General features: G+C 32.4%; 2 protein-coding genes across 13 annotated transcripts in view; one reads left to right on the top strand and one right to left on the bottom strand.

The window, feature by feature from the left end:
• Positions 1-492: 492 nt before the first annotated feature.
• LOC105199783 (adenosylhomocysteinase-like 1) lies at positions 493-12,823 on the bottom strand. Of its 4 annotated transcripts, none has more exons than XM_011167016.3 (11): positions 12,603-12,823; positions 9,285-9,332; positions 8,674-8,758; positions 7,831-8,024; positions 7,355-7,679; positions 5,535-5,685; positions 5,281-5,433; positions 5,021-5,186; positions 4,620-4,866; positions 3,437-3,557; positions 493-3,349 (listed from the first exon to the last, which is right to left on the bottom strand). In XM_011167016.3, the coding sequence occupies exons 1-11, from the start codon at positions 12,702-12,704 to the stop codon at positions 3,343-3,345; spliced, it is 1,599 nt and encodes a 532-aa protein (XP_011165318.1). In that variant the 5' UTR covers positions 12,705-12,823; the 3' UTR covers positions 493-3,342. The 4 variants fall into 4 exon arrangements, with proteins under 4 accessions (XP_011165318.1, XP_011165319.1, XP_011165320.1 ...); XM_011167017.3 differs by having other exon boundaries at positions 7,831-8,012; positions 12,603-12,822; XM_011167018.3 differs by lacking the exon at positions 9,285-9,332.
• A 2,205-nt stretch (positions 12,824-15,028) lies between these two features.
• LOC105199818 (rho GTPase-activating protein 190) overlaps positions 15,029-27,423 on the top strand; it is a 29,207-nt gene continuing 16,812 nt past the window's right edge. For 6 of the 9 annotated variants that reach the window (XM_039451420.1, XM_039451421.1, XM_026137872.2 and 3 more), the window contains exon 1: positions 25,446-26,092. In XM_039451420.1, the coding sequence (XP_039307354.1) occupies positions 25,913-26,092 (180 nt within the window). In that variant the 5' untranslated portion in view covers positions 25,446-25,912. Of the gene's footprint in view, positions 15,638-15,819; positions 16,115-17,492; positions 18,226-25,445; positions 26,093-27,423 lie in introns of those variants that run through there. The other 3 variants (XM_026137869.2, XM_026137868.2, XM_026137867.2) reach the window with 3 other exon arrangements.

Genomic DNA, 27,423 nt, shown 5'->3' with positions numbered 1-27,423 from the left:
TAAACAAATGATACTGTAATTGCTAGTAATTCGTCAGTAATGGAGATAATACGGATACTCATAATATCTTCTCTTCCATTATAAGTATTGAGTTTTATACTAAAGAAATGTTTTCACAATTTGCTTCTAAATTGTATCAACGTACCACCTTTACTGTTAATTTTTGACAAATTTATATTGCTTTCTAACATATTCATTTTATGTTAAATTAGTATAACAATTTGAATAAACCGTTTGAAAAGCGTAAATTGACATTGCAGATACAGATAAGAAAGATACAGATAGAAAAGTAATCTTTACTTAAAAAAAAAAAATAACGATAACAGTAAAGGTTATAAGTAACACGTTACTTAAATTCTCAATTCTGCCTATATCGATGCGTGCTTTCAATCAAGATTGTCGATAATTTAATCCGGATCGACGTAAAGCGGCTTTGGCTCGCAATCATTATTGAGAGATGTGGGTGGTTCAAAGAAAGAACAATCTGCACGATCAATTCTAAATGTGATAGGCATTTATTTATTTTTCCTAAAACGTATGGATACGCAAATCGTTCCTCGTGCCATGCACGTGGGTAACAATGATAACCAGAGATTAACAGGTTGCAATCCACGATAGAGCTTATCGCCTTATTTCGTGTGTCGCGTGTCCTCCCTCCTTTAATTATATACACGAGTTTTGCATTAGTCGCCTGCGAAACGCGGCAGATTCCCGCATCTTGCGGAAAACGGCTGGTGTATAAATAGTCGCGGATGATGCATCGTTCATAGCGGGTAACGCATTGCGCGTACAATTTTCGTTACTATAAGGACACAACAATATCATTGACTAATATGCATCATCTGCACGTGCTAAAAAATCGTCAAACTTGTATACGTATCTTACTTTCACGCAGAACGTTAAAAGAAAGATTTAAAAACGCAATGTTATAACTGTGGAAAAATTTTCATTCAGAAGAAAACATTGAATGATTATCAAACGATACTCGCTCTTACTTCCTTCTAATGCTTTCACTCTTTCTTTTATACTCTGCGCAAATTGTACAGATAACATATGTATACAAGTCTCTCTCGATATTATATTAAAACGTTTGCATCATTTACAAACTATAAAGCTATAACTTACTGCAGGTAGTAACTAATGGACAGATACAATTTCAATTATCGCTTCGGCTTTGCAAACTATACATGATTCGCATTTATATCTACAACGATATTCAACCGACGATTCTTCGCGCGTGGGTTTATTGGCGTGTACAGTCCGTCAACTTTTCGGAGAGAGTTTATCTTTTCTCTCTTTTTCTTTTTTTGTTTAGAAATGCAGGTTTTACACTCGCGCATTTTCGAAAAGGAAACTGTTATAAGAGTTAATTGGATATAAATTCAGTTATGTGTCCCAGGATTAAACAGAGGTATATGTGTTAAAGAAAAAAATATCTTTGATATGTTGTTCGGAATATCCAGGGTTAGGAAAGTTTTTAGTTACTTTTACAAAGTAACTCATTATTCGTTACTTATTCTACAAAGTAACTCGTTACACATTGGAAAAAGTGACACGTATCGTTATTCAAAAAGTACCGAGTTGTCACACAGAAAAATAGATATTGTAAATTATATGTATCGAGTAAACATTACTTCATACATATGCAAGTTCATACACTTATATATAAGTTCATACATATGCAAATCTGTTATAAATTCACATGCATCAAATTTATTCAAAATATTCTCAATCTAATCTAATACTTCTATTAAGAATATTAAATTAAAACAAAAAAACTTGATTAATCTGAAGTTTTTTCAAAAAAATTTTATAATCTTTGAAAGAATATAAATTCTTCTTTTTTAATAGATGATAATGAGTTTTTCTACAATTTGTAACGGGTATATTTCAAAACTATTATCAAGAAAATTCTTTAAAAGAAAAAACCTCAAATTGAGTAATCATTTTTCCTAGAATTGATATTTTCTTGCGTGTACAATTTTCGTTACTTTTTCATTGAATTTTGATGACCTTTTTTTAAGTGGCATTTAATTATTTATGCTACTTGACTAATTCAATATGAGAGCTACAGTGGTTAGTTAAACGCAACATGATCACTTCCTTCTCTTAAAACTCGCTTATGCACATTCCATACACATGTATTACATACGTACATAAAAAAGTAATAATTATCAAAGTGTTTCAATTTTTAAAAAATTTCCTAAGAATTCTTGAATTTTTTAAATGCAGTTTCGAAATAAATTTATTTTATTAAATTTTTTAATGTTTCTAATTAAATATAAAAAAGCCCATTAAATTTTGAGTAATAAATGTAAGAAAGTACTAAAAAGAAATAATATAAACTAATAGCATATAACTAATAATCTATTCATTATACAAATCTAACTCATGAGAAATACAAAATTTAAAACACGATTAAAGTCACAATTTGGAATGATGAATTATACTCTATTGTCATTAATTTTTTTAATAAAAATTCGCGAATAACACGACAATGTATGTGAACATAGATGTCAACAGTCAAGAAACAATAAGTATAATACTATATATTGATTGTCGCCATTTTGTATTATCAAAAAAAATAATCAAATAAATAATTTTATCAAACAGATAAAATTCAAAATTTAAAAGTAAAGTTAAAAAATTTCTTTGAGTCAATAAAAACCGCAAAAATTCATGATTTTCAAGGATAAAAGAAATTCCCCAAAAGTTCTAGAGACTTTCTTGCTAGTAAACACCCTGTTATGGTTAATTGCAAAATAACACTCCCTTCTTCTAAAACTAGTTTATGCACACTCCATACATATGTACGTGTACAAAATAATGATAAAAATGATTATATTACCTAAAAAATGTAACTACGTTACCATTACCGTTACTAATGAAAAATATAACATTGTAACTACCAATTCATTACTAAGAAAAAAGTAACTGTAACGGTATTGGCGTTACAAATAACGCGCTACTTCCTAACCCTGAGAATAACTTATATCTCCTCGAATGCGTTTCATGGATCCAATCCTGGTAGTGGTTTCTAATATCGATTATTGGGTAACTGCTGAATCAGTGTGTTCACTATAACATTATTAACGCATTCCTTGCGGATGATTAGCGATAAAATAGCGGAATCACGTCGCGTGGATCTCTCTCTCTACGAAGGCTGTACCATAAATAAAAGTCTCTTATCGATTTTACGGAAGAGACGTCAGTAGTGAAAAAGAAAGTCGACTTCGACGCAAAGTCAAGGAAAGTTGTTTTTTTAAACACTTGTGAAGGTGTGTAATGCTGAGTGAGTGTCGCACGTGCTAGTCAATGCCACATTACTCGTCCAATGGTTTTTTAGTAGCTGAAACAAATTCACAGTAGGTAGGTAACACAGGTAGACAAACACACGGTCGATCAGTCATACTCGTGCCAGAAGCTTGATACTAACCGATAGTAGTTAGGCTTGAACGGACCTGCCTTATTAAGACCCATATACTTCGCTTGTTCATCCGTCAGTTCCGTCAGATGCGCGTCGAATGTAGGTAAATGCAGCGATGCGACATATTCATCTATAAATCATTTTGGCTTAATATCATTTTAATATGATTTATCTAATAAATAAATAGAAACAAAAAGTGAAAGATTAAATACTAGCCTGATGTCAAAAATTTGTCGTTTCATTAATAATCAATAATTGATTATTAATGAAATTATATTATGTCCTAAAAACTTTTCTAAATAAGAAAGTGAATAATATACTGAAATCAAAGGCATATTTTTTTAAATTATTTTAATCAATAAAAATTATTTCAAGACGATAAATCGTTTTTCACATAAGAAAATATTCTCACTTTAAGTTTAAAAATCAATTACAAAAAAAATCAAATTTTTTTTACATGTTTTAATAGTTTGAATCTTAAATGACAGGACAGATAAAAAGATAAAAAGTAAGAGACACATATTTTTATTAACTTTTTATAAACAGTTTGCAAAATTTTTAATGTGTTTTTTTAAAACATTTTTCAAAATTCTCACGATCATCTAGTTTTAATTCGATTGATTCAAAATATTTAAGAGATATTCACAAAATTTTTCTCTCTGGTCTAAACTATAATCAAAACAAATAAAAATTAAAATTGTTCGATTTTTCCAAAAAGAAAAAATCTTAAGAAAAGAAACAAAGAATTAAAAATTTTTTTTTTTAATTTACTGTTGTAAAAATCAATTTTTTAACTTAGTTGTAGTTCGGACAAAAATTACATTTGCGTAGATAAAAAATTTTGTTGAACTTTTTATTTCAGATAATTTCTATATCTTAAATAGTGACAATAGTCAGCTAGTATTCTTTTGACACGCCTATACAGATGTGCAAATAATTATCAAAATATCTTTTCAAATATTTTAAAAAATTTGTAAACAATATTCAAATAATGAATCAAATTTCAAGTTTATAAAAATTTGTAAACAATATTTAAAAAAGGGATCAAATTTCAAGTTTATAAATTTCATATTATTCCTAAAAAAAAATTCTAAAAAAGGATACCAAAATGGTATTGAAAGCAAGAATACCTCCTTAATGAACATAACGCAATGAAATTGCTGCATCAATTTTGGCATCAACAGATACCTACCCATTTTCTTCGGCAACAAATAAACGTCGCTCTTGTATCGTCCCGGTGGCGCGTTAAATAGCTCAATGAGAGCTAACGCTTGCGTAGCGGCAGTAATTGACACCACGAAGGATGGAATACTCGAGCATGACAGGTTCACTAAGCGACCCTCCGCCAGCAAAATGATGCGCTTGCCATCCGGCCAAATAACATGGTCCACTTGCGATCTCACTTTCTCCCAAGTCAAATCGGGCGTACGTAAACTGTTCTGTTAAGAACAATATTTAAGGGGATTTAATCCTCGCGCATCTTCCTCCGCGCGTATCATATCAAATCAATCGCTCGAGAGAATCGGATCGCTATAACTGCCCGTTGCAGGCAATCACACGCCGCGCGGGTAAAGAAGATAAAGTGGGACATACGACGTCTATCTCCGTGTTGCTGTGGCCCATGTTGCACACGACGCATCCGTTCTTCATCTTGTCCATGTGCTCGCGCGTGACCACATTTTTATTGCCCGTCGCTGTAATAACAATGTCTACATTTCGAATGACTTCATTGAGTTTCATCACTCTGAAGCCGTCCATGCTGTAATGCGACAACACACATGTATAGGGTTTCTATCCGGTTTGGCGGACAATCTTAGCTGCGGGAATTAATCGCTTGTGCGAGCGCATCTTACCTGGCCTGCAAAGCGCATATAGGATCGATTTCGGTGATGTACACAATGCAACCTAAGCCCTTGAGGGCCTGACAGCATCCTTTTCCAACCTCTCCGTAACCGCATATTACAACTTGCTTCCCACCGAACATGATATCAGTAGATCTTTTCAAACTATAAGTAATAAATTAAATAAAAATGCTGAAAACTAATAAGTGTCACAGTCAGACTAAGCACATTCAAGATTTCCGCAAAGCAATTTTAGCATAACTCACCTGTCGATGATGCTCTCGCGGCAGCTGTAAAGATTATCGAATTTCGTTTTAGTTACACTGTCATTCACATTCATCGCGGGAACAGACAATTTCCCTGCTTTCGACAATTGATATAATCTATGTACACCAGTCACGCTCTCCTCTACAATTCCTGGAACATATTTCTTCTTTTTTATTCATCCATAAATCATACAAGAAAATTATTTGTTATCAAAAAAATATCCGCTTTTGTTTTCATTGTTATTCTTAAGGAGGTCCTCCAGCTCAAAAAAAAAAAAAAAAAAAATGGAAAAAAGTCATATGACTTTTCATTCATATATATTTTTTAACAAAGGAGTATTTTGGCATTGCAATCTTCAAAATCAATGAACAAAATAAAAACAATAATTTGTTTTTTAAAAATATTTTTATAATATTGATGTGAAAAAAATTGAAAAATTGTTTATAGTGATTTAACAAGCGTAATGCAGTCACAAGCACTTTCACTGTGATATTCACTGTAATGTCATATTTAAAAAGATTGTAAAATTCATGAACATTTCATATTTTTTCGTATTTATAAAATTTCATTTTTTTAATTTCTTTTTTTATGAATATAATTTTTCTAAATTCTTACGATTAAATTACTTAAAACTCTCCTTTGTATAATGCAGACTCAAAAAGCGTTAGAATAATTAAACTAACACTATTTTAATATAAACCTAATCTTATTAAATGTTATTATTTTAGCTATTAAAATTTCAATAACAAAAACTGTACTTAACTTTAATTAGCACCTGAGTGAAAATTCAACTGTAGCAGTACTTCACTTAAAAAAAACTATACAGTTAAAAAATTTGAAAAGATTTCAGGAATGAATGCCTATAACTATTAATTATAAACTTTAAAGATATGTGAAACAAGTATTTGTGAAGTCGAGTCAAATCGAATTCGAATTAAATTTTCCCAAATTTATATTACAAATTTAAATATAATGTAAAATATTTTTGATGACGTTACAAATCCTTTTTAACAGACAAGAAAATTAATCACAAGAATTTAATAGATATTAGACAATAAATATAAAGTTGTACTAAATGAATATTGAGTACACATTGCAATGTTATTATCAAAGTGATAGTATTTTATGTACTTAATTAGGAAAATAGAACAGTTTCAATTTTTGTAGTCTAAATTTTATAAAATTATGATACAAACCTATAAAATGTTGAAACAAAGTTACGATTTAAAACGATTGTCCATCGTGTAGATAAAATTTTTATAAGTTATTTTTTATAGTTTATAAGATTTAAAAATAATAAAAGTTGGAAATCGACAAATAATCAGGCAGAAGAACTAGTACGCGCCAATACAAAATTGGTCATGTAGAAGACATAAAGCTGCATTTGGAGAGCATGCTATTAGCGCTTCCGTCATTCTATTTTTATCGGTCATTAGATGTAAAATAAGGATAAAATGACACAATAGCGCTGATAGCACGCTTCGTGATACCACGCTCATGACACGCAGCCATAAATAAAACAATAAAAATAAGCGATACAAAATTCTTAAAGTAATCAAATTCGCATGTTTCAGATTCGAAAACGAATCGGCTCAAATTCACTGTTAATCAAATCTACATTCAATTTAAATTCGAACTATTCGCACAAATTCTAATAAACTAATTTTCAAAATTTTAAATAAATTTTTATATATACGAAAAAATAAACTGGAGAACCTATTCTTAAATTATGATTTTTTTATGTCAAGGATTTTTTCTAATGTGCGCAAACTACGTAAAATTGTAACGTCAACATCAGACATCGACAAGCGGGATGAACCTTGGATCATCTTGAACATGGCGTTGTACTTCTTGAGCATCAAGTGAGTGGCATCACCGCCGTCGTCCAGTATCATATTAGGCTGCCAATTCTCGGCTGCAACGCACTTGTCGATGCACCACCAGAAATCCTCCTCGGTCTCACCGCGCCACGCGAACACCGGATACCCGGCGTACGCCAACGCCGCGGCCACTTCGTTCTGCGTAGAATAAATGTTGCACGCCGCCCATCGCACTTGCGCGCCTAGTTCCACCAGAGTCTCAATCAGAACAGCGGTTTGTGCGTTGATGTGTGTGCATCCCACAATCTTGGCGTTTTTCAACGGCTATGCAAAGATATTAGTCAGATTTTGTTTCTCTTTCTCTCGCAATCGAACGAGAATTTATCTAAAAAAACTGAATTTGTATTTTCCTTAAAAAATATCCGAGCGTTAACAATCTTCGTCAGAGAGAGAATGATGCGGAGAAGGTTTTTACCTTGTCGTCCGCCGCGCGTTTTCGCAGCGCCATGATGCCCGGCATCTCCTGTTCGGCGATCTCGATCTCCCTGCGGCCAAAAGCCTGCTGATTGATGTTACGCACGCAGAAATCCGTGAAGCCTTTATCCGTCTTCTGGATTTTCTCGCGCGGCGAGACGTCATCTTCGTCGGACGAGCTTCCTGTATAAGAGGCTAAGATAGCGCCGAGTGCCGGAAAACGGTTGATTATTAGTACCACATCGAGGTGCAGATGCAGATTATAAACTAACGCAACAGCTAATGCAATTGCTAAATCCGTGTTATTAGGACGATAATTTTCTAAACAGTCATGGCAATAAAACCCACGAGAGCGATACATATATGTAACGCTTCAAACATTTTAATGACGTTTGCGATAGCAGTATAAACTGATGTTAGAGGATGATAATGTGACATTAATATAGAAACAGCTGTATAAAACATTTTCTTTTTCAACAAGCAAAACACGCAAAAATCAACCATTGTATATTGAAAAAAAAACTGTTTACTTGATAAATTTTTTTTTCAGTTCAATTATTGTATATTTAACATAAATATATAAAATACTTGAATTTCAGTTAAAATATTTATATATTTGACTTTAAATACATAAAATATTTAAGCCTTAGTTAAAATATTTATATATTTGATTTTAAATACATAAAATATTTGAGCCTTAGTTAAAATATTTATATATTTAACTTAATAAGCATTAATATTTAATTTAAATACATGGATACTTTTAAACTGAAAAAATTGAATAGTTTGAAAAATTTAGTCAAGTTAACAACTCTTTTCTCAGTGTAACGAGATACGTTCGTACCAGAACTGTAACTATCGGTGCTACTGGCTGACAAGGAACGGCTTCGGTAGCGGCTGGATTTCTTCAACGCTCCGGACTTGGAGTCCTAGAAATTGAAAGGTACAGTTAGTTCAATGTGGACAGCCACTGATGGGATCTCTCACTTTTCTAAGGGGCTGCAAAATGCATTGAAAGAAATTACAAACAAAGAGTGCGCATGAAGCTATATAACTTATGCTCAATGTACACAGATCAATATAGACGATTCAATTTAGCTGTTGAAAAATATTTATCTCGTCGCGTCATTATGCCGATCGATGTGATGAAGTTTCAATGTATGTCTCGAGTGGGATTCACTTTTCCTTGAAGTGCAAGATCGCGATAAAATAAGAGATGTAAGGAGTTCTAATTACAATATAATCTATATATATATAATCGTCCCATTAGTCTGTGTTATCTAATCGATAAGCGAGAATGGTAAATCTGATCAGCACACACGACATTTATATGGCGGAAAAATCAAGACAGCCCTGCGAGGAAGTAGCGAGGATTATTCTACAATATTGCGGAGGAGGCGGGGGAGCATTACGGGTTTACTTTGTATTTTTATACACATATATACTCTTACTTACTAATTTTGTTCTCGCGCCGTGAAAGGCATTATTTGATGCCTCTAGGCTCTGAAATCACAACAACCACCATTTCATCATTCAAATGCATCAAAGTATCCGCAATACAGTCCGTAGTTTGGTACAAAGCTCCCAAGGGTCTCATACTTGTGCGCAAAATAGACATTTTATACAGCGACATTCAATTTTTCGCACTTTATTTCAGTATTTCACATAATTCTTTTATATCGAGCAAAACGATTTTAAATCACAAATCAGTATATGATTAATCATTATAACATAGAAATCATGAAGTATTCCATAAATATATAAATCAGTCACTTGGGAACATAAATAAAAAAATCGTAATTTTGAAAAAGTGAATTAAAAAACTGTCTAGCTTTTATAACTGAAAGACTAAAAATAATTGGAAATATGTAAAAATAACTTATTTCATATGTTGAGTGAATGGAACATATCACTTTTGAAACTCACTTAAAAAAAATATAATAAATTAAATGTTTGAAATAAGTAAATTAATATTTTTTTTAAGCAAATTAGATTAAATTGGCTTTTAAAATTAATTCAGTTACGTTAAAAGTTACATGGACAAAAATCTAACACTTTAACTAGTTAAAAGTTACATTAAGATTAACTTAAGTTACATTAAAAGTTAATTTCAAAAAACATTATCTAAATTAAATTAAAAAGTCGTAATATTTTAAAATTAGATTATTGAAAACAATTATTCAAAACAATTATAATATGGATTACCGAATAAATTTAATGTATTATTTGTAAATTAAATTTTCAATCTTACAATTTTTTCATTTATAATTTTTCTTTTTTTTTTACATAAATTAACGTAGGAAAAAATTAATAAAAAGTTTATGTGTTTAAAAAAATAACTAGTTGAAATATTAAAAATTAAATCAATTAAGTTAAGTTAAATGCTATTAATCTTTTAACCTTATTATTTAAAAAATATGTCATTTTTCCGAAGCTGAAGCGAATCTTAATGCTTAATATTATAATATTTTCCTATCAATTAAATATATATTTTTCAGTTCTATAAATTACATGCCAATATAGCTATTAGATTAAAAAACTAATCATAAACTAAGGAGCTAAAAATAATCTCAAATTAATTTATTACTTAATTTTCAATTTTTTTAAATTTAGTTATTATTCAACCCTAAAAACTATAGATTGTATGCTAAGAAAGATATTTAATTTTACTATTGAAAGATATATAATTCAAAAATTGAAAAAAGCCATTTTTAATATTAACACAATTGTAATAATACAAAGAACTTTCAAAATTTAAACACAATGGAAAAAAACAGGTTTAATAAACAGATTTATTAAGCCCAAAATTAATGTACAAACTATTATATTTCAAATTGTATTCAATATAAAGTATAATTGATATAAAAAATGAACGTTTTGACTCTCTTTGGAGTCATTCTCAGCACATTACAAACATATTACAAAATTCTATATAATTATCTAATCATCATCAGTCTAACAGTTGAGTCACAATAGGTTGCTAAATCCAAAGTGCCATCCTTCAATTGTAATGTATAATGTCAGAGAAGATGAAATGCTTTCTCTCAAAATGTATATGACAATGAAAGTCAAAATGTTCATTTTTTAATCAATAATACTTATATTGAGTGTGCTTTGAAATTGTTCGCAACTTTATTGTGCACATTAATAAACGCACTGTACTTTCATTAGCTTTATTTAATTTTTGTTGTGCTTAAACATTAAATTATTACGTTAAAGTAAATTATTGAGTTTATTTTTACAGAGTATAATGTAAAGAAAATACAGTCACTGACTTACGTCAATTTTCCATGTAGATTAACTATGTTCTCAGTTTAACTTACTGTTTATCTTTTTCTAATTCTTAGAACTACAAAAAATAAAAAGTTAGTTAAACTGAGATCAAAGTTATTCTGCATTGGTGAAAATGGACATTACAGTATTTCTCATGTGAATGAGTTTTGTGACCCTGATATCTAAAACAAATTGTGTATTTATCTCTCCTGATTCAGAATCCCCTAGTACCTCAGTTTTAACAGAAAATTGACCTACGTTATTTCTCAAATGACTGATTCATATAAAGGATTAGCTAAGACACTCACAAATCTTTTCCCTTTACAATTTAGTTTATAGAATCAGCTGGAACATTCAGACAATCTGAACAATTAAAAGCTGTGTCACAAATTATGCTGTTACGTTATCCCCTTTTAATTGTTCCTCCGACTATTTTGTTTGCACTCGATATTACAATTCACGTGGTGCTAATTGTGCCACGCCTAAATGGTGTCTCTAGGCTTACGAGCGATGCATGAGTGATTGGTACCGAACCTACGGACTACGGTGTGTGAATAATGCTCTATATGTGTAAAAATAATATAAGCGTCGTAAGAAGATGCCAAGTCATCGGGCACTATGTAACCGCATGCATTCACTTCTCCAAGAGTCGCTCTCTCCCTGCATCGTTATTTCGATTAATGGAAAAAGAGGTGGTGATGGACTTGTTACATGTGCCTGAAACGACCGTTAGAGATATTTGCGCAAGGAGGAAGAGAACACAGAGTGTTATTCTTGTGCATTAAGATCGAGCAAGGCTGAGCTCGATCCTGGCCTTCCTGCAGATTAAGCAAGCTTATGTCGGATTATCTCTTTATTTGTCTCTGTCCCTGGTGAAACAAGTGTCCTTTATTCAACCTAAGATTTTAATAGATAAATAAAAAAGGATAGGGGGGGAGGAGGAAGAAAGAAGTCAGAGGAATCTTCTCAATCCACAGCTGCAAACGGGAGCCCGAGTATCCCGCGAGTAGACAAATAAGCGACTCTTAACCAACGCCCATTCATCAGTGAAACGACATGTCAATTAATGCCATGTGTCCAATTACGTAAGAGCCATAAGTGGTCACAAGACCTCAAAGGGTTGGGCGAGACAAAAGGAGCACAGGTGAGGAACAGATAGACTGACAGAGACGGACGAAGGGGGGGAGTAAGAGAGGAAGACATACAGAGAAAGAGAGAGAGAGAGAGAATGAAAGAAAAATACGAAGAGACCAGTGTAAATAAGAGAGCGAGAAAGGGACGAACGTCGAAACTTTCCGTTTCTGCAGGACGAATTTCTTCGCCGATGACGACGTTCAACGCGGCGTTCTGGCCTCCGTTCGCCGATATCGACTTCGCCGCGAGAACGGCGGCAAATACGACAGTCGTGGCGTACAGCTGTCGGATTGGCGCGAACGATTCGCACGGAGCACGCGGAACGGACCGAGATTTTGAATTGGAGCGAAGCCCGGCTCGATTTACCTTCATGCTGGACGCCGGATCGGTGACAGGGCCATCGGCGAGCAAGCCCCTCGGCTCTTTCCCAGACGACGTACTATTCACACCATCCCCGCTGTCGGCCATTTTTCGAATGCACGTCCGCGCGACGTCGCCCGGCTCGTCCACCGGATGGCGCTCTGCATGGCCGCGCGCGGCTCAGGCTCGTAGCCACGTTCATGGTATCCCTCGCGACTCGCCTCGAGCATCGCACAGTGGGACGGATTAGGAAAAAAAACTTGGTCAAAATTTAATTTTTTAGTTTCTTAGAAAACTTAGATAGATTTGTTAAATATAGAAAAAGTGTAATTGTTATTTTCTGTTGAAAATTTACTTTTTGCTTTATTTATATTGTTAAATATATTGATCACCCTAGTAAAAATTTTTCATAATTTTTATACAAATTGGAACATTTTTCAGAAATATTTAAAAATATTCAAAAATATTCTGCATCTTCTCTTAGAATTTTCATACATATAAATTCTGAAATATTCTGAGATTTTTCATTCCATAATTTCTAAAAAAATATTTTTAACTTCTTTCAATTTTATAACATTTTAATATAAAAAAAAATCTTAAATTGTTTGGAAATTTTAGAATATTCGTAATTAACGTATACGAAAAATTCTGAAAAAGATTTTTACCAGGGCAATTTCATAAAAATATATAAGTAATTAATTTAAGAACATAAACTGTAGAATAAAAAAAAGGATAAAACTGGACATCATGAAATTTTTTTGTGTTTGCAAAAACTTTGCAAATTTTTAACATGAAGAATACTGTAGTAGAAACGTCTAACTATAAAAAATATATTATATTGTATTTTTTAATCTATGGTTTTTTCTAATCCATTCCACAATGTAATTGCTACCATTGACATTAAACATTTTGATCAAATTCTAATTTAATCAGCTATTAAAATTTTACTGACAAAATTGCTTACAACAAAATTTTTAATTATATATTATTCATTATTATTAATTTTTATTAATCTTTCTCCACTTAAAATTAAAGAAATAATTGTAAAAGTAAAGAAATAATTATTCTATCTAGTAATTAACAAAATATCATAATTGTTACTAGTAAAGCTAAACGATGATTCAGCCAGCAGAATTATTTAGGAAATAATTTTTTTACTATATATTTAGTAATTATATATATAATTTTTACCTTATATTAAAAAAATTAACTATCTCATATTAACAAAATAGTACAAGATGCTTGATGAGTGCTTAATCGATGAATAAATATCGATAAAATTATTTACAACAAAATTTTCAACTATATTATTCGTTATAACTAATTCAGTTTTTCTTTTTGTATTAAATAATAAAGAATAAAGTAACAACATTAACAATTAAAATATAGTTTATTGTTTGTTAAATATCAGTGATTAATTTTCCAGCAAAATTATATATAACAAAACTTTTAATTATAAATTATCATCATGATTGATTACTAATTTATTTTTTTCTGTAAGTATATTTTAAATAAACAACAGAATTTTATTCGTATTATTAAAATAGTGTAAATATTACTTGATAAATTAATTAATAATTAACTCAGCTAAGAGAATTGCTTACAGAAAATTTTAATTTTGAATTATATATAATATACATACTGCCCTGGCAAAAATAGTATATGTTCATTAAACATTTATTGAAATGTTTATGAGATGGAAATTTAAACATGGAATTGTTTATGAGATGTTTACGACTGTTACAAACGTTCGGCAAATGTTTTATTAAAAGTATTCTGTTTTACAAAACACCCTTTGAACATTGCAACATTTTGAAAACATATATAATAGGTCATGAACATTTCATAAATAATTCCGTGTATTTAAATTTCTATCTCATAAATACTTCAATAAATGTTTTAAAACTCCAATTTAATATATACTCAACACTTAAACATCTTACAAACAATTTTCACCAGGGAGGGGGATGATATATATAAATTAATGCCCACCCATTTGAAGTTAGCTGCGTTAATTCTATATATAGGTTTTCTACAGTGCACAATACACATCCTATAGATAATAAATAATTTAAATCCTATAATTTAACTTAATTAAAATGTTAAAACCTTATTTAATAAAAATTAAAATTTGAAACAATAAAGATTTGAAAGTGAAATTGCGTTTATGCTAAAAAAAGACTCAAGTTATTTATAGAGGGTTAATTTTATACTCAAAATCTCCAAAATTTATGTTGAACACAGTAAAAAAATTAAAAATATAAAAATTAATTTTTAAAAATACAGAAAGGAACACAGAATTGTTTTTATTATTTATTACATCACGAAACAAATACATAATAATAATAATTATTATTATTATTCAGTCTTAAGGGAAATACAGAATTATTATTATGTCATGGATTAATTATTCGTCCATAATCAGGTAATAACAATCTTGCTCTATCTCGCGGTGATGGGAGGGGGGGAGGGCGCCCCCGAAAAGCGTCCGGGCTTGACCGGCGAGCGTACTGCCCAGGCGGAAAACATCGGTCTCGGGTGCCGATGCGTGCCCACCCAGCAAGATGGCTCCTCTACGGGGCGACACTCGGTGTTTGACGTGAAGTTATTTACACACCTGGGATCTCGCGCCGCTCTCGGGAGAGCCGTGCCAGCCGTGTCGCCGCGTCGATGCGTCGCGGTGCCGCGCGTGCCTAGTGGTAGCGCCGTTTTCGCGGTCGCGGGTCGCGTCAACGCGGTGCTCTTAACGTCACGTCGCAACGTCAAACGCCGTGCCGTGCCGCGCCGCGCCGAGCCGCGCCGAGCCGAGCGGAGCCGAGAAGAACGAGGCGGACGACGCGCGGAGACGACGGGTGTGCGCGGTGACGCCGCGAGGAGCGAGGCGTCCCCGGGTCCAGGCGCCAACAACGACGACGAGGACGACGTTAACAACGACGACGACCACGCGCCCGCACGGCCGGGCTCTGGTGACGGTGGAACGAGTCAGCGCCCTTCCCCCTGTCGAGGAGTCAGCCCCCGTGCGCTTCCCCCTCACTACTCAGGTAGCTCGTCGTGCTTTACACCTCGTGAAACGCGGCGACGAAGACGACGGCGACGCCGGTAACGGCGGTGGCGGTGGTGGTGGCGGTGGTGGTGGCGGCGGCGGTGATGGTGGTGGTGGTGGTGGTGGTGGTGGTGGTGGTGGTGGTGGTGGTTGGTGGTTGGTGACGACGAGCGTCTCCTACCCCATCGTTTCCCTCCCCCTTCCCAAATGACGTCCTCGGGGGAGAGAGACGGGGTCGTCGTCTGATTCCGTCGTCGCCGTAGTCAGTTGTACACTTAGTGCATATTGATCTGAAAACCTATCACCGGGAGCACCGCTAACGAGCGGCGAGGTCTTGGGGCGCGTGACGACGGAGGGTTCGCTCGTTCGGCTCGTTTCCGTTCGCACCCTCGCGTACACTTGGCCCGTTTATCTGTCTCCCGTTCATGTTACTCCGAAGCCGGAATACGTGTGCCTATACGTGGACGATGCGCGGGTGAGCTGGAGTGGCCGCGACCCGATCGACGTGGTGCTCGTTGCATTTTTCGTACTCGTCTTCCTTCACCCTTCCCTCCCCTGGATGCCGAGATCGCGCGTTTGTTTCACGTGGGCCTAAAAGTTTCCTTTTTTTTTTTTTTACTGAACTTCTGGCACAGTTCACCTCGTTTTTTCTTTTCATATTGGAGAGATAAAGAGAGAAGATGAACTATGCAAGAAGTTCAGCTAAATAAACAGATCTAGAGTTGCCAGGAGGGGAGATTTTTGGGTTTTGTTTATCACGGGAGATTTTTTTTTAAAGGACTATATTGATTTATTATACATTAATTTTTTATTATATTTATTACATAAATATTTATAAACCAACAAACAGCATAACCGTTCAAAAGAGTTTTGACCAAGACAATAATGCTAATATGTTAGTCTTTAATTTTTTAATGTTAAATACTAAAAGGAATCTCTGAAAATGAAACAATAGCAAATGTATAATTATAGGCAAAAAATACTTTCAATATATGAGGGTTGGGAACATATGCCTTACGTATCATACATTATGTGATACCATTTTAGTTTCCTACACATGTGTATCATACATTGCATAACCTAATTTAATATTTTTTATTTAGGCCTTCAAATGTGATTTGCAGTGTGATTTTTCTGTTGTGTTAAAGACTCTTATATACATATGTTTTTCCTAAATTTTAATAATGATAAAGGTAGAAAGCCTAAACATTAAATTCTTATTGAACAAAAGAGGTTTTTATTCAAAAAAGAAATAAGAGAAAATCAATTGCATAAAGTTTGCAATAAATTGTTGCAAAATACTTTTATTAATCGCCTTAAAGATCACATATTATTTTATGCACCTTTTTTTTATAATTAGTCAAAATTTAATTTGAAGCATGTACGTGACTATATTGAAAATCAATGAAAAAATTATCTACAAATAGATTGGCTCATATGTGTTTTAAAATTAACTTTACGCGATAAAAATAAAAATTATAGCAAATGAGTAAAATTATAATATAGTATATACTAAATTTACATATATATGATGTATATATGCGGATGTATAAATATGTTACTTACATTTTCAATATTAATTTTTTGTTTTTTGATTTGTAGATCGCATTTTTATAAAGTGAATAAATAAAGGATTGGATTATATTTATATCATAAATTTGATATGTATCATACATACAAACTTTCTAGAATAATGTACATCAAATCTAATCCTGTATATGACCCCGCTACACTTAATGAAGTATTTTCGAAACAACTTAGTAACAAAAAATTTATTAAACGCGATTTTTAATACGTGTTTTGCCGATTTTCGCATCACGCTTTCATGGGGTGGGGGGGACGTATCACTCTTCTCTCTTTTTCTCTCCTTCTGTCTGTCTCCGTCTCGGGTTGCACTTTCCATCAGTTTTTGCTCCTTCTTTCTCTCTCCGTCCTCCTTCCTCCTTTCCCCGGAAAGAGACAAGCACGGAGGGGAAAGGGGAGTATACTTATCCCAGAGTATACTTATTTCAGAATGCAGAAAGTGTAACGTAGTACAGCTGAGAGAGGCTGTACGAGCGAATCTATTAAATCTGTGTTCGCCTCCCGATTGCACTCTCTGCACCAGCCGCTCGTTCTCTCTCTCTCTCTCTCTCCCACCGGACGCCGAGCGTACGTCCGCTCCGTTCTCCAAACCTGCGGGAGGTGTGGGAAAGTACAGAACGGGAGCCGGCTAACGCACGCGGACGTGCTCCGCGACTGCGGAAGTGTGGAGAGATTCCCTCGAGACGTAGTGACGGAGTGATGAGAGACGCGCTGTTAATCCGCGCTGATCGAAAAGGGATATTCCTCGTGCCGCCGCGATCGACTCCGTGAAAGTGAAAATTTGCGGAGAGCCCCGTCGATCGCGAGTTATTTGTTACTATCGATTGGCGGAGAGAGCTCTGACTTGTGGTTCGATGGACATCTGGCTCTCTCTCTCTCTCTTTCTCTCTCACAATTACACCCGTTGTCGTCGATGCCTATTGATGCAATTAGCATGAAGCGAAGCTATTGTGAATAGCTCTTTCAGCATGTAACGCGTGACTCATAGCTGTATTTTAAGAGGTACATAAGGCGCAGCGTAATCTAAGACGGTGTGTTTAAGACGGTTTAAGTGGCTGCTACGGATTGCGAAAGACAATTGATAAGGGTACCTCTCCTATTAATTTATGCGCAAGTTGAAGATGTACTGAAGCAGTGGAATAAATTCTACGCTAAAATGCTTGAATTGGAACACTTGTTACCCAAGTAGAACAGGGAGGCATCACGACGTCAAAATGATGTCAAAGTGGCTGCAAAATGATCATTAAAAGTCACTTTTTAATCAATTACGATTCATTTTGATGTCATTTTGACACAATTGTGAATCACTTTGATGTCATTTTGACTTGTTGTTCTGCTTGGGTAATTTTAGTACTTGAATACACGTGTGGGCCATTCCACGAAAGGGAACCACTCATTTTACAAAGTGTCTCAGATTTCGTTCATATTGCGCTATTGAACGTGAACATTTTGATGGCCGAACATTATGCCAAATATTAAGCCCAAGGAATAATTGGTTGTCGAATTGTAGGACCTTACAATTAGATTTTTGAATTTTATCGTGGGCGTGAGAGACAAGTTTAAAAATGAAATGTTGACGTTTCCTATAGAAAATTGAACGCTCTCTCACGTGAAAATACTTATTTTTCGACCAGGAGCCGTGTTCGACGATTTTTGCCATTTTTAAGTTTTCAAAATAGCGGCGCGATTAAAAGGTCAGTCTCGATTTTCTTGGAAAGTAGCTCAAAATGTAGCCCTAGGCCTCTGCTCTGTTATTTTGTTCGCAACGATACGATACGTCACTACCGTAAATGCGGAGTTCTCGGCTGATGCGCCTTACGCTATCATATACCAGCATTCTTCGCCGAGCACACTCGTGAATGCATCATCTATCCTTGTTTCTTTGATTGCAATGTCATGTAACGCAAGATTTTTCAACTGTTGCGTGACACAATTACCTCTTCAACATTGGCTGCACTCAGCAGACAAAGCATGCAACTGTTGCTTAAAATTCGTTAATATGATTGGTTTGTGCATTTAGGAACCAAGGGCAAGAACCAATCGCATTCCAGAATTTTACTACAGCTGCAAGCTGCTTCTTCTGCTGAACTCAGCCATTGCCTCACTTCCCGAGCTGTTATTTCCAAACAAATACGTGTTCCATTAAATCCTGTTAGGGTAACAAAGTAGATGTCTAGGGTTACATTTTGAGCTAGTTTCGAAGAAAATCGAGACTGGCCTTTAATCGCGCCACTGTTTTGAAAACTTAAAAATGGCAAAAATCGTCGAAAACGGATTCTGGTTGAAAAATGAGTATTTTCACATGAAAGAGCGTTCAATTTTCTATAAGAAACGTCAACATTTCATTTTTAAACTTATTGTCTTTCATGCTCACTGTAAAGCAGCGAAGAGAGCGTTGTAACGATAAAGTCCAAAAATCTAAGGCCCTAACAATTCGGCAACCAATTATTCTATGGGCTCAATATTTGGCATAGAGTGTTTGGCCATCAAACTGTTCAAGCTCACGCAATATGAACAAAATCCGAGACACTTCGAAAAATGAATGGTTCCTTTTACGTGGAATGGCCCATTATATTTAAGAACAACATTTTTACAAAAAAATATTTCTGTGAAAAAAATAATTTCCACAAATTTCTATTTTTAGTAGAACTTTGTAATTATTCATAGAATAACTAGACTTTTTTTCGCCAGAGTAAGCTACTTTGAAATGTGTAGAATGTTGTAGTTTCTTACAGTTAGACAGTTTTACCGAGACATTTGTGGAAATTGCACAACAAAAATTTGGAAAAGTCTTTCAATTCTAAGATTTTCATGTAGATCTTTGCAGTATTTCTTAAATTTGTGTAGAATTTTAGAAAATTTTTTTCCACCAAGATTGCTGCTGCAGATTAAATAAGAGACACACAAATGCACAATTTATAAGTAAATTTTTAAAATTTATAGTTAAATCTAAGGTGTATATTAAAATAGATGCGGAATGTGAAAGACTATTGGCAGGAAACTGTCTAAAGGACGATGGCTAAAATAGGCTGATTTTAATTTCTGGAGTGGCAAGTAAAAGCAATATGTTTTTTTTTTGTAGTTTTTTTAGCTGCTGAATCTAATGCTGACTTTAAAAGAATTTTAGTTAGGTTTAAAATCATTATATGAAGTTATTCAATATATAAGCAATTATGAGAATAGATGCATTTTAAGAAAAGTGTAAAGTATAATAAATAAGCAATATTAAATGAAAATAACTTTATTTGTGAATATTACAAATTAATGAATGAAGACCTTATTCGAAGTTAAAGGAAATCTTAGTGCTCTTAAAAATATTTTTTACGTGAATCCAACAATTTTGAGTAGTAAAATGCTACAATTGTAAAATACTTTTAATGGAAATCTATATTATACATAGAAGAATATGTACACTTGTAAAAAAGAAAGAAAAAACAAAACATTGAGGAAGAAGTAAATGGAACAACTGTTCTTGCTCAGAGGTACTTTCACTATCATCAACATCATTCTGAAAGATTTCTGATGTTTAAATGGATCTTAAAAAGAAATCGAGCACAACACTAAAATATCGTAACAGAAGAAAATCACCAATACTGGCATAATCCTCCTGAAATGACATCTTCTTATTTGGAATACTGTGCCACATCGTACGAGGAATTGATGCAAGGCACCCTATTTCCCACCCGGGAATACCAAACCAAAAAAAAAAGCATTTTCTTATTTTACAAAGTATCAATACAGTGCAACGTTTATTTTTTCAAACAATAATCCGTATATTTTTTTCGAAATAAACATTGCACTGTATTGATACTGTATTGGTACTGTAAATTCGTGTACTAGATTTGATATAAAAAAATTATGAATATATAAATTACAGGTCTTTATTTTTGTAATTATCTAAGCAAATGATATTTTTATTATTTATTACAGTATCAATACAGTGCAATGCTTATTTTTTCGAAATTTATATTTTTCTTTTTTCACGGCGCGATTTGGAACATAAAATCGCTGTGCAGCTTAAATCGGTAGAATTTTTCGCGAGAATAAACAATAACTATGAAATCTTCAATTATAACGTTGACACATGTTGCAAGAATTTTTCATTTTTTTTTTTTTGAACTTTAAGGTAGAGAAAACATCGGATACAACAAATCCACATATACATCAATAAGACGCAAAAAAAACGTATAGAATGGAAGGGTGCAATTTTTTAATTTTATAAACTTTGTTTAATGCATAAAAGGATTGTATTCTATTACCTAGCGTATTTATGTTATAGTTAACTTCTTCTCTACAGAATTATATTTGAATTGCTGTTACTACTTACTGTGCCAGTTTTGAAGCCTGATTTCTCTGACTCTCTGAGTTATATTGCAAAAACATTAATTATTCCAAAATACGAAACGGTATTATAAAAACTATTATACCATCTAATAGGAGATATTTTCTTTGTATTCACGATATAAAATTTTATTTTTAGCTTTTGTTTAAGAAATATTACCCGAAAACGAAGTGGTGTGCCAGTATTTGTGATTTCCTCTATCAAATTATTATGACAACGTGAAAACAAACCGATGACCGATCCTGCATCCACAAGAGTGCATCATTAAAAGGCAGTTTCACAATCTTTAGTTAACTTAATCAACCGGTTAAGTATCAACCGGTGTGATTGGTCATTTTTGGTCAATTCTATTTAATGCAATTGGTTAATCTAATAGAAAAATCAGCCGATTAAGTATTAAATTAAGCGGAGGTTGTAAAACTAGCCCTAAAAGATGCTTCTCCTCCTGACACTCTTTTATTAGGGAACACAAACGTATAGCATTTTGTAGCTTTCGCTATCGATAATGTGTTTGTTTTTAGATATTATTAAATATTAAATAATAATTTAAAAAATTGGTTTATTAAGCAGAACCTAAACCATTGGAGTTGAAAGCATTATTACGTTTTACTAACAGGAAAACACGAATATATTCGTAAAGCTCAACAATAATTTATGGTACTAGATGTTTTTAATAGCTTCATATGCTGATTTTAATACTTTCCCGGTAAATTAAAATCCTTTGAAGATCAGAATCAGCTTTAGTATCTAAACAACTACAAGAGAACATAATGTTATTTTTCATTCCCAGCGCTAACATTAGTCCATTTTACATCCATCGTCCTTCGTGCGAAAATTTGAGATCATGTATTAAGGTAGATAAATGATTATCTCGTGGTTATTTTCGGCTTTGAAAGGGTTTACAATTTCAACAGTATAATATTCTACACCAAGATACTATTACTAGCCTAACGAAAAATATGACAATGTTGTTTTTAATTTTGTTTAACATTAACCTACATAATTTGCCTTAGATTTATTATTAGAAAAATTCTTTAACTTTTCCTTTTATTCCCTATTCCTCTTTTAATCGGTTTACTAAAGTAGTTGCTACAGATTGTGAGAGACGATTAACAAGGAAACTCTGTTTTGTGTGAAAGTCTGAGACGATATTGCTAAGGTAGTTATTATGGTATAAAACATGATTGACAAGGAAACTCTCTAAAGAGAGCTTGCACTAATTGCATGGAAAATTAGGTTCTGATAAATTGAATTAATTTTCACATATAATAGAGCTTGTAATCTGGTGAACAAAAAATGTCACATATATCAGGCTTATTAATGGACAGTTTTTGAGGTATCAAAGTTTTTGGTTTATCAAAGGTTTAAACTCGTTTTATGTGATGTATAGTATCGTCCAATCGATGTTATTTTGTATCTTTTACATTGCATCAATCATATTACATCATTTATGTGAATCGATTATTTAACAAACAACGTAAATAAAAAAAATTTTACTTTTAAAGAATTAAAAAAAAACTGTTTAGTTTTTACAACTGCAGTACTAAAAATAATTAAAAATATGTGAAAGGTGTCTCATTATTTCATATATTAAAATGAATTTGTTATATTACTTTCAAAATTTATATTTTTTTTTTAAATAGAAATTTAATTTTGAAAATTTTAACTTATATTTATATATGAAATGAATATTTTCGTACAATGTAAAATGGAATTTTTTAATTAGAATGATAGATTATTCATTGAGAAATGATCTATCGAATCGACATCGAAACGATATCAATTTGATTTTCAATTCAACATCGTATCCGTTATCATTTCTCACTGGGTAAAAAATTGTGAAGGATTATAGAAATCTTAATCACCTAGTGAAATACAATAAAATAGTTAAAGTATTTGGAAACTTATTTGCAATCGACAATTATATCTTCAATGGTTGATGCAAAAAAGTTAGATGACAGGATTGCTCGCATTAATAATATTATAAATTATAAAGAACAATTACGCAGTTAGTTAATACATATGCGCTTGATACAGTAAAACTAAGAAGAAAAAAGTTATATTTATAAAATCAAATAAAAATAAAATTCTCAAATTCTTGATTTTTACTTCAACACACATACCTATAAATAATAAGTAAATTAGCTTTGTGTTACAAGGTGTTGGAAGATAAACAGGAATCAAATTTATATTAATAATAAATTTTTTTTATTTTATTACTTTTATATCTTTTTTTCATTAAACTAAAAATGATATTTATGTGTGCAAAACTTTTGTTTCAAAAAATGTATTTCACATATATTAATTCGAATGAAAAAAGACTACTATTATCAGGTTTTATGGTTGGTTTTATTTTTCTTTAAATTAGTATGATATATCGATTAAAGCAAAAATATCTTTTTACACAGTTACACATTTATAGTAACATATTTTAGCGTTATATATTACTTTAGTTACTTTAGTTTTTATCAGTTTATTCTATTGGATAAAATCCAGATTGAAAAAAACGAAATTTGTCATGGTTTTTTTATTAAACATTTTTTTTACTAATTCTTTAAAATAAAGAAAACATAGTCATTAACTTATCGTTCTTTCTCAGGTAAATAGTTTGTAGATTAGTATTTAAGAAAGAAATATTTGACTAATGAAATGTTTGAAGGAAATTGTGTATCTATCTCACCTGATTTAGAAACTTTATCTCTAATTTTTACAAGAATTGACTTATGTTGTCTGTCAAATAACCGATTCAAATATATTGGAAGAGTGTTCACGAATTTAATCGAAGCGTGGGTAGTCTCCAATAGGGTCTCTCTATTGCGTCATTGATCCTGGGTGATACCGAGTGTAAGAACACCAAAATAATCGTATTTTGTCAATATACTGTTTTCTTTCAAAGTAATTGTAAAATGGTCAGATATGAAATGACACACGTTTCGAAGGATTTCCAGAATATATTGAAATTTTACTGTAGTTGTATACTGTAGAGCACAAGTTTTCTGATAAGCCGTAGTTGAAGAACTTATCCATTATTGAATCTGATGTCCGTGACACCTTTTGTTCCCTAGGACAGCGATCATGTAACTTTTTTCTTAGAGCAGAAATGTGAAAAGTAAAAATTTTTTCCATTAAAGCTGATGGAGAAATTTTTCAATTTCACGTTTTTATCTTAAGAAAAAAGTTACATGATTGCTACCCAAATTATGAATCATACAACCGCTCAAAAGTATTTAGCCTTTGTCTTTCTTAATTTGTCTTTCTTAATTAAATGACGGAAATTTTGAAGACAGGTAAATTTCAATCTTTCTTCATAATTTTCTAAATTATACTTAATAATTTAATAATCTTGATAGCTAAAAATATTATATTTTACATGTATAAAGAAAATATAGTAAAATTAAATAGAATTGGACATAGAAAAAAAGATACATACAAAACTCAAAATAGACAAATACTTTTAAACAGTATACAGAGTGTGCATTATGTGTGAAGACTAACTCATTTTAATTAGAATCCAATTGAAAACCTATTTAGGATCAAATTTCTAGTTTACAAGTTTAGTTAGTACAGGATTCTTTGTGTGTAAGTTTGAAATACTGTTGTCAAGTTGTCCTTTTCCCTCAAACTTGAGTTCTGTTATTATCATGGGACATTTTCGACAGGATAAGAAATGCAGAAGAATTTTCGGAAAGAAAAAATATAAAAATCTCTAATATTTTTGGGAAATTGCAATGATATGGTACATTATTTTTTATCATATTTATTATAAAGAATTATAACTTGTCAACACTGGTATGGAATAGTGTAGTAAAAAATTATAGTTATTGCAAACATAATCGATCTGGGAATTTCTAAATGTGTGCTTTCTCTTTGATTTTTTCAGATACACAGTGCCATTCCAAAGAACCATTGCTCACAGCTGTGCTAAACTATAAACGCTATGCTTAACGATAGATAGTGTTTAAGGGTTTTCAAGCTCTGTGTTATTTATATTTAACGACGTAACGCTATTAATCGTGTCTCTCTACCGTAAGAGCTTAACGCTAGAGTAGAGATAATCGTACGAGAAATCGGATGAGAAATCAGCCGCGTTTGTACATAAAGCCTGAGATTCATTAATGCGAGCAAGCAAATTGTGATTCAAATTGATTAGAGATGTTACCAAAGGGAGATTGAACCAATTTTCTACGCAAAGCTTTAGATTCGGAGAGAAGAATATGACCAAAGGTGTAAAGGCAAATCTGCATTGGTAGCGAACTTTCTCAGTGACGCTTCGCTATGTCTTGAGCAATTTAGAAAAGGAGGAAGAAAAGTTTATTTTGACATTTACTACGAGCGGTATATTATCGCATGCTAAACATGGCGAGAAAAAGTGACAATGCGAAGAGCATCAATATCGCGGTGGTTGGGCTTTCCGGCACGGAGAAGGACAAGGGACAGGTCGGCGTTGGCAAGTCGTGCCTGTGCAATCGTTTCATGCGCTCCATGAGCGATGACTACAACGTGGAGCATATCTCGGTGTTGTCGCAGGTACTTGCATCTTCTAAGAAAAGACGTAGAAGTGGCAATTATATAGGTGACAACTGTACTGTTTTAGTTCTCGTAATCATTCATCTTTAATTGCAATAACTACGAAATAGTTTATGCAATTATACTAAAAAGTTTGGTATCAAATTAAAATTAGTATATTTTATTTAGTAGAGGTGTGCGATCAAGTATTTGCGAGGTCGAATGGAATCAAATCGAATCTTTGATAACATGTTTGAAATCGAATTGAATTGAATCCGATTTTCGAAACGAATCGAATCTCTTCGATTCGAATACGAATCGAATTCAAATCAAATTTTTCCGGATTTACGTACTAATTTAAATTTAATAAAGTATTTTCGACAACAGCTACAAATCTTTTTTTGTTTTTTAATACCTAAATGAGAAAATTAATCATTACAAGAAGTTTAGATAATAATCACATATTATGTTGATAAATGCATATATAAATAAATACTTTTTATTAATAAGTTTATACACAGTATGAGAAATACATATAAAAAATAACAATTAAAAAAAATTTTTTATGTAAGCTATCTGTGAATGACATTTTCAAGATGCATATCTACCAGGTGTCTATATTTCATTGGATAATTATTATTTATTGGATAATTATTGGATAATTTTATTGGAATTATTATCGTACAAATTACAATGTTACTCAGAGTAGTAGTATTTTAGTGTACTTTGTTACAAAAATATAAACAAGTTTGAATCCACTGTAATTCGATTCCATTCGAATTTGAATTATTCGCACACCTCTACTATTTAGTCATTGTTATAATACATTCCTATACTGTCTAATAAAAGTTACATATACTGTTTGAGTTTAATATAAAAATTGCCACGTTTTTCTCGTGGCAAGTTCTCTCTTATACTGGAATAAAATATAAAATATCTAATGTAAATTATTAATTTGTCGATAACTGTATCTAATACTTTTATGTGCAGAATAACGAAAAGAATCATTACATTACATTAAAAAAAAAAAATCATTTAATTCCATTAAAACAAAGGTGACCTTGAAATTTCAAAGATATTCTCGAAAAAAATAGATGTCCATTATCTCTTTCTATTTATCTTACAATTTTCACAGGATGTCTTCTTTAACCGTTTTCGAGAAAAACTTTTTATATATTTTCTCTCTCTCTCTCTCTCTCTCTCTCTCTCTCTCTCTCTCATCTTGCAAGAAATTATATTTTTACTTATGTGCGTATAATTCAATCTTTTTTAAAAAAATTGACAATCTTAAAATATTATATTTTTATTTAAATATTATAGTATCTGAAAAGCACAATATGATAATATAATCA

The sequence above is a fragment of the Solenopsis invicta genome, chromosome 7 (genome assembly GCF_016802725.1).
Source record: "Solenopsis invicta isolate M01_SB chromosome 7, UNIL_Sinv_3.0, whole genome shotgun sequence".
NCBI classification, from domain to species: domain Eukaryota; kingdom Metazoa; phylum Arthropoda; class Insecta; order Hymenoptera; family Formicidae; genus Solenopsis; species Solenopsis invicta.
The sequence above is the reverse complement of the archived record's forward strand: the minus strand, read 5'-3'. Positions and strand labels throughout refer to the sequence as shown.